We start from the raw sequence: 8,051 nt of genomic DNA on the forward strand, positions 1-8,051 counted from the left end.
ATAAAACATGCTTTCTAAATTCTGGAGTGTTTCTCCTTTTTTAATTTGATTATATTTAATCATGTGTTTGTTGCTTTTTTGTTTGTTGTCCTCGTTACTTTAATATCTTGTTGCCAGTTTGTAAAGTTGTGCTGATCTACTGTGATCCCCGTGATTTCCGTGATTTAAAAAATTAAACATTTGCTGTTTTATTCAGAAATGCAGTTTATTAAGTAACGTTAACATTACTGCTTTCTTTTGTACAAGCCAGCCCAAGTGTTCTCCACCTGCCAAACAACGTGTCCTCCCACTGTATCCTACTAAAAATCTGCGCAATTTGGCGGTACATTGCACAAACTGGCAACGCAGGACAGGGGCGCTAGTGGGTGACGTAGCCCAACGCCCCGCCTGCTCGAACGTGATTGGCTGGCTGTACATGACACGAAACGCTTACGAGGCTGCTGCAGTTACATTCACAGACGGCGCTGATCGTAACCCAGTAAAGCAAACAGACGCAGGTCAGCGTTGGGGAAATTCACCGCTCATCTCCATCATGTCTCTGCAAACTAACCACGTTACGATGCCGTTTCCCCCACAGACTCGACCCCAGCGCCGCTGCCAATTCCCAAACCTACTCTCTGTCACAGGTGTCGTGACACGTGGGCGAAAGCGGCTCAGCCCCGGCGGCGCGGATCAAGCCCCGAAAACCAGAAACTGGACGAATCTGAAAGTATTTAGATGAATAAAAACACACGAGAATATGCGCCCCAGGCTACCAATCACTCTGACTAGCCACAAACAGCCGGGGAGTGATCGTCCTACGCTGGCGCATGCGCAGTAGCGCAGCCAGACTGTTCCCCAAGTGTTTGAAACTACCCGGAGGATCTGATCTCCACGCTGGAGCGAGTAATGCGACATAAGGGACGTTTTCGCCACATAACGGACAGCGATCAGCGTCTTTTACGCCACTTTTCCTCTTCGCCGGGCGCACTTCTCGGAGCCCCTTTAATAAAGCACCTTTGCCTTTTGCCTCATAGTAGTTGTGTCGGGTGGTCTCTCAGCAGCAGCGGGTGCCGTACGATCATCTCTACTCGGACAGATCAAATGCATTTTGTTTTGTCGACGAGCGGACTCATCCCGGGCATCTGAAGCACCAGCCGACTCGGAGCCGAAATGCTGAACACGGCCAGCTGGGACCCGCTACACGTCGCCAACTATGTGACTGAATATCTGGACTTGGTTGAATCGCTGCCGTTCGACCTACAAAGAAATGTGTCTCTCATGAGGGAAATCGACTCCAAATACCAAGGTAAAGGTCTCCTTCGGTCGATAATCTGCTCCTCTAGCCGTGGAAGCGGGTTGTTTTGTTAAGGACAGCTCGCTGTGCTTTTTATTTTGAGGGGGTCGAGCTGCGGTGTGGACACAATAGAGCTTACACAGCTTTGCTCCACAACAACCTCCACAACAAATCTGCAGATTCACACGGCTGTTTCTTCGCGATTCAGTGGTGCTGTGGCTGTCCTGGTGGTTTTACTCGCGAATGGACGAGGCTGAAGTTGGCTCCCCATTCGATGTTTTCCGTTCTCCCTTAAATGTATATCGTTAGCGTGTAGATTCTGCGCCATTTAAGGTGGAACGGAAAAATTCGAACAATTGGCCAACTTCAGCTTCGTCCTGCCGCCAGCTTTCATTCAGCGAACGTTTCGTCAACGATCACACGGACACACGGGTTTGGGGACTGGCGGTTTCCTAACGTTACTTGCTCTCTTTTCACTTTGTTTTCGGTGTAGTACAGCCGTGGCTTTTTGTTCACCCGCCTGAAAGAGGTACAACACGGCTGTGTACTTGTGCGGTTGCCATCTATGCTCCGGTCGTCGTGTTTACACTTGGAGAACCACTTGACTACAATCTGTAAACGTTTTAAAAGGGAAACTCCACGTAAAGGATGTTTATTCCATTGTCACTAGGCTTACTCTTGTTTACCCCGACTCGGCGCGTTGACCCTTCCCTAAATGGAGACTTTAAGTGTTGTTATTGTGCGGAAACTTCACACCAAACCGCAGAGATGAAGATAAACCGCTTCTTACACCCGTCAACCTGTATTTCCAATGTTTTAAGCGAAAGTGCGTCAGCTCGCTCGACACTGTTGGGCAGAAATGGGCATGAAACGTACGCTAAAGACTTTATTTGCATAGTCGACAGGCTCCTCCTCCGCCGCTCTCTGATTGGCTGGTAGTCCCGAATGCGGGCGGGTAGCCTTTGCGTCAAAGAGCAGCGGTTGGCTTGCGAGTTATCCGTCCCTAGTGGCCACGCCCACTCCGGACGCATTAGGGTGCGTTCGTGGACTCTGATTGGTGGCCTCACGCTAAAGTAGGCGCGTCTCTGCTTGGATTTCTCGGCTGTGATTGGCTGTGTTGATGCTGAGGAGGGCGGGGCTATTGTGTTTATGCTTAGTGCGTTAAAAGCCAAGTTGTTCGCTTGAAGTTCAATGTCAAGAGCGATGTGCTCAGACATGCTATTCTATACCAAAATAGTACTGAACTCTGATTATTCACATAAAATCATTTGTAAAAAAAAAAAAATAATTAAAAAAAAACAAAAAAACTCTCTTTTACAGAGATCCTCAAAGAGTTGGACGAAGCTTACCAGAAGCACAGCCAGGAGGAGGACCCGATCCAGCGGAGGCGCCTGCTTCACTGCATCCAGCGAGCCTTGATCCGAAGCCAGGAGCTGGGCGATGAGAAGATCCAGCTGGCCAGCCAGATGGTGGAGCTGGTGGAAAACCGTAGCCGGCAAGTGGACAGTTTTGCCGAGCTTCTGGAAGCTCACAGTGAGCCCCATGACAATGCAGCAGCTGCTTCCATGACCACCATTGTGCCTGGAAAGAGGCGAGAAGAGGAGAAACGGAGAGAGGAGGCCCTGGGATTGGTCGATAGACTTGCAGGGGGCAACAAGCGCTCCAGGCGGCAGAAGGCCAACAGCAATGAGAACCGGGAGAACGCTTCCGCAAGTCACCATGACGAAGTGGTCGGCATCACAGGTAGGGAGAAGAGAGCCAAGACATCAAAGAAGAAGAAGAGGTCCAAAGCCAAGCAGGAGAGAGAGGCATCGCCGGCTGACCTGCCCATTGACCCCAATGAGCCCACCTACTGCCTCTGTGAGCAGGTATCATATGGGGAGATGATAGGTTGCGACAATGACGAATGTCCGATTGAGTGGTTCCACTTCTCCTGTGTTGGGCTTAATCACAAGCCCAAAGGGAAGTGGTATTGCCCCAAATGCAGGGGAGACACAGAGAAAACCATGGACAAAGCCTTGGAAAAGTCTAAAAAGGAGAGGGGCTACAACAGGTAGCTCAATACCTGTTGAACTGCACAGCCATGTTAATATTTCTATTTATTTGATATGTATATACATACACATTTGTTCAGTGCTAGAAGTATTTACTTCATTGTTTTAAGTCAGTTTGTCACTTCAGTATGAAGCTTTATGTGAGTTTTATCACTTAGCAGAGTAGCACTAAAGGGCTTCAGTTCAGCCTTTTGAGTTGAAGGATACGATATGTGCCAGTGACGCTCTCAATTAAGTATTTCATTTTAATCTGGATGTCTGTTTTGTGAGTTTGTCTACCTATTGTTACATGAGCAGTACAGTTGACAGGAGTATTGTTTTGTGAAGGCACTTGCAGCATGTGGTTATCGTGTTCAGTGTTTGAGTGGAGATGTTCTCATTGCTAATAAAACGAGTATAGAACCCGTTCTTCTTGTAGTGCTTCAGTCAGGCTGCTCACCGTAAGGCTTCTTTTTAAAAGTGTAAAAATACTATACCAACATGTTAGGTAAAAAGGCCTGCTCGCTACTATTCAGAGGATAAAGAAAACTAGTGCTAAAAAGCTATTTCACTAGAAGAAATCTGGACCCCCAGAGAACACTAATCAAACTACACAACTACTGTACATGAACTTCAAAGTGTATTTTTTACAATATGATACATGAGAGGCAAGTTGACAAACACATCATGGAATATAAAATCACACTTCCAGGCATGTAACAGCACACAATACAGCATAATTTGTGGGGGTTGCTTGTAGGTCAGTTCCAAACCAGGCACAGACAAATGCAACAATGGCAGGCCAGTACCATGTCAGTCCTGAGGAGTTTAACTCCACTTCTTTAAAAAAAGGCCCTTGCATATGTTTCTACGGTAAAAGGCCAGCATCGTATTTGGTTACTTCTTGGACAGAAAGTGGCCAGGTGGTCAAGGCTGAATAGAACAGAGCAAGTACTCCAAAGTGGGGGGATGGGTGGGGTAAAGTGCATTTGAGCTGTATGTTGAAAGGAGTGAGTGAGAGACAGAGAGAGGGAGAGGTGCAACGAGATGCTTCACAATTCACTCTGTTAACTAGCATCGCACAAAGTTCTGCATTCTTCGGTGAGAGGTCAACTATCCCTCCAGCTCTGCTCGACGATGGCTGAAACACGCTTCTCATACTCCCGTTTGTTCTCCTGGTATAGCTGGGCCGCCTGGCTATTGGCTGGACTGTTTGGGTTTGGCTCATCAAGCAATGACTGAATATAAGCAAAGAAATAATGATAATCATAGTAATAACAATAATATTAATAACAGTTATAATTAAAATGACATTTGCGGTAATATAAGGCATCCTTGCCAGAACACTTTACCTGGATCGACGTGAGAATGGAAGAAACATCATAAGTCGGACTCCAGCGATTTTGTAGAATATCGAGACATATACTTCCATCGGCATATACTGAAAGAAACAAAAGGGCAGGGAAAGGAGCATTAAATTAGCATCTTTTAGACAAACCTGCTTTTTCTTTTTACCTCTCTCAACCTGAATGCCTCTTATTCTAAAAATAAACCTAAGAACGTATTTAAAAATAAGCCACTGAGGCCAAAGACAAAAGTGCCAATAAGGACACAAAAAGCATGCCCAGCCACCAAGAAAGACAGCGACCGTACCATTTGGATGAAACATCTTTGAAATGAATCTGACTGTGGGTGGCTTATTGGGGTATTCTTCTGTGAACTCTACAGTCAACTTGAAAGTACCTGCAAAATAAGGACAACACACAGACGCAGAGTATAAATAGCAATGCAGTTTATCAATGCTGTCAATAGAGGCTGCACACTGCACTAAAAAGGTACTTCTTACCATCTTCGAAGGGAGTCCCCTCTGGTCTGTAAAGAAAAATAAGAAGTCAACACAGCTGGAAGTAACAGCACAAAAATTACCCTTCCAGCCAGTAACAGGAACATAAACAAATGCACCTGACAAAGCCGTAATGACTCGGATGTAATGACTACAGTTAAAAAGACAGCATGTAGCTACAGCCATCAAGCTCCCTCTGGACAAAAATCAAGGTGAAGGAGGAAAATGAAACCCCTGAAAGGGCAAAACACAGTTCCCCCACGGTCGATCAGGAAAGACAAGGTGTTTAAAGACTGCTTCTTTAGTTTTCTACTGGAGCTGCGAGGCTACTGTAATGGATGTCTAGGTCACCCAAAAAGATTCTGGGCGACACAGACCACCATTACCTCTTAGCTAGCTGCGTTAGCCTCGTCGCGCCAGCGCAAAACTACAGAAGCAAACTTCAGACACTAAAACATGTCTCGGCTGATCGACTTTGGGGTAATTAAGTAGGGAAACGTGCACATTTGGCTATTCAGAGATCCGCTTCTTTAAGCGAGAGAGGAATCATAACAGCCGGGCCAAGGGAACAAACACGGCTCGCATTCGCGAGTAGACTGGCTTCCAGCCCGCTTACCCAAATATAACTGCGTTCCACACCATGATGTTGTTTTCTGAAGGGGCACCACTAACTCCGGCCGGGGGGTCCTCCTGGAGTCTAAAGCAGAAACAGGAGAGTGTCAGTGATGGAGATTATCAGCTCAATAGCACCGCTCGACCACACAGCGAGCAAAAACACTGAAGTAACACGGGCGCCGCTTTAAACGGCTCAAACGACATTTAAATTCGGGCACTGACTTAACTAAAGCCAAAATAAACGAAGCCGCAACAATTTCCGACATTTACAAACGCCGATTTCGGTCTCAAATGAACGTTCAAACTGAAATCTTCTTCTATTCTAACCGACTTATCCGAACATGTAAACGTTTCTCCGCAAGAAACACTCTGACATTTATCACTCAGTTCCAACGAGGCAGCGTTAACGTTAAGCTAGCTAGCCTGCAACCGACTGCAGTAAACAGCGGCTTTCTGGACGAATTCACCTTTTAAAATCCCTCATGAGCCGTCTTCGCGCTGGAGTAGACATCGTTGCGGATTAGAAACGGCTCCGAGCAGACTTTTATGTAAAAGCAAGGGGCTTATTTTCCGGAAAAAAAACACCTTCGCTTCTCTTGCTCGACCCCTCGGCCTCCGGACGCCAGCTAATGTTTAGACTCTGCTGTGAAGATTTCAACAGGGAATTACAGACCGTACCACTTCTGTATGGGGTGATACCTTTATTGACCCTCAATTGTAACAGGTACATAAAATAAACAACCCTTTATAAAAAAATAATGAGCTGGCTTAACAAAATGATCTATGTCCAATGTGGCATACAAAATATACGTATGCTCGGAAAGTATACAATTATTTTGCAAAACGTTGTGGTGTCACACCCCCCATTATTTAACGCGCAGACTGAACACTCCGTGCATGTAGGTGGAGCTGTAATGACGCAGTGAAGGTCGACGCAGACTTTTGATGACTGGAGTGTGTCCGGACACGTGAGGTTGTGGTCTGGGGTGGGCGCTGGAACTTCTGCGAGACAGACTCTAATCAAATATCAGCATTGATTTACCCGGTCAACCTTAAAAAGATGGTTCTTCAGTAAAGGGAATGGTTCTATTTAGAACCAGTAGTTTTATAGCTTTATAGAAACCTTTGATGCTTAAATGGTTCTTTGCATGGTGAAATGGTTCTTTAGACTGGTAGAGAATGTGTTGCACAAAGTTCTGTGTGGCACCTTTATGAAAAGGGTTCTTTACAGCACCAACATGAGTTCTGCTGTTGTTAAGATCTCAAGCATTTTACAATAGAAGAACCTCTTTTGGTGCTCTTTTCAATTTCAAAAGTGTTCTAGATAGAACCACATATTCTGCATCAGTCTGAACACATGCACAAAAAAAAAATCAATTATTCACATGGTTCTATATAGAACCACTGCCTTTACTAAAGAACCCTTAAAAAGGAGTTTTCAAGATTGACTGATATGTATGCACAACACATTCTCCATCAGGCTGAAGAACCATTTCACCATATTTAAGCATAAAATGGTTCTATGTAGAACCCATGGTTCTAAATGAAACTGAAAGAGCATCAGTGGTAGTGTATTTGGTCATGAACTGAACGTTAATGAAAGCTTCTTTCATCTATTGCGGCGGTCTCCAAGTAATTCACTGACCTCTGTGAGGAAATGTCCACAGTGCAGTCTGAATGCTGAATCATACCTGGGGACTGAAACCGTGGGCAGGACCACCACTCAGTACGTTGGTTGAGTACAGGGTGTTAGTGCTGGGTGATCTGTCATCTACACCAGCATATTGTGATATTGCTTTTCAGTTTTAGTGATGTTTTGTACTGTTTAAAAGTCTGAAATCTCCATTTGTTATTTAGTGTCCTGCCCCCAAAAAGGCAGGAAACATAATGTGTAACTACAGAAAACCAACACTAAGTATATCAAATCTCAGTGTTTCATTTGTCCACTCTTTACTTTTGTGTCACTTTAACATGTCCATCATTCCAGTCCTAAAACCGATGAGTTACAGCAATAAAAGCTGTTCCCAAATGTCGCTGACATTGTTCCCCTTCACAGAGGCACTAACATTCACACAAGCAGCTACCCAGACACACTTCAGCTACCTGCATATTTCTTTGAAGAACTGAAAGTTTCCCAAAAAAGAATGGAAGCTGCAAAAAAGGCAGAGTGAACACATTTTAAAAAAAATCCTGTTATATTTAGTTCTTGAGGCTAACTTGCAAATATGTTCTCTGCTTTTTTCCTGAAGCTGCAAAATGAAGGCCTTGTAATTAACGGCCTCCT

At 45.1% G+C, this 8,051-nt stretch overlaps 2 protein-coding genes across 2 annotated transcripts; one reads left to right on the plus strand and one right to left on the minus strand.

The window, feature by feature from the left end:
• Positions 1-457: 457 nt before the first annotated feature.
• Positions 458-3,737, plus strand: LOC108434674 (inhibitor of growth protein 1). The gene is made up of 3 exons (XM_017709995.2): positions 458-497; positions 578-1,288; positions 2,597-3,737. The coding sequence occupies exons 2-3, from the start codon at positions 1,153-1,155 to the stop codon at positions 3,331-3,333; spliced, it is 873 nt and encodes a 290-aa protein (XP_017565484.1). The 5' UTR covers positions 458-497; positions 578-1,152; the 3' UTR covers positions 3,334-3,737.
• A 193-nt stretch (positions 3,738-3,930) lies between these two features.
• Positions 3,931-6,405, minus strand: LOC108434675 (ubiquitin-conjugating enzyme E2 A-like). Its single transcript, XM_017709996.2, has 6 exons — positions 6,235-6,405; positions 5,769-5,849; positions 5,156-5,181; positions 4,963-5,052; positions 4,662-4,750; positions 3,931-4,547 (listed from the first exon to the last, which is right to left on the minus strand). Exons 1-6 carry the CDS (start codon positions 6,276-6,278, stop codon positions 4,419-4,421), a joined length of 459 nt encoding a protein of 152 aa, XP_017565485.1. The 5' UTR covers positions 6,279-6,405; the 3' UTR covers positions 3,931-4,418.
• Positions 6,406-8,051: the final 1,646 nt, after the last annotated feature.

Source organism: Pygocentrus nattereri, chromosome 12 (genome assembly GCF_015220715.1).
Source record: "Pygocentrus nattereri isolate fPygNat1 chromosome 12, fPygNat1.pri, whole genome shotgun sequence".
Lineage (NCBI taxonomy): Eukaryota > Metazoa > Chordata > Actinopteri > Characiformes > Serrasalmidae > Pygocentrus > Pygocentrus nattereri.

Excerpts from the sequence above, each read along its gene's own strand:
- LOC108434675 (XM_017709996.2), bottom strand. The coding sequence starts at position 6,278 with ATGTCTACTCCAGCGCGAAGACGGCTCATGAGGGATTTTAAAAG. Across the intron at positions 5,850-6,234 it reads CTCATGAGGGATTTTAAAAG|ACTCCAGGAGGACCCCCCGG; the intron begins GTGAATTCGTCC and ends TTTCTGCTTTAG. Across the intron at positions 5,053-5,155 it reads GGGGACTCCCTTCGAAGATG|GTACTTTCAAGTTGACTGTA; the intron begins GTAAGAAGTACC and ends CTTATTTTGCAG.
- LOC108434674 (XM_017709995.2), top strand. The coding sequence starts at position 1,153 with ATGCTGAACACGGCCAGCTGGGACCCGCTACACGTCGCCAACTATGTG. Across the intron at positions 1,289-2,596 it reads AATCGACTCCAAATACCAAG|AGATCCTCAAAGAGTTGGAC; the intron begins GTAAAGGTCTCC and ends TCTCTTTTACAG.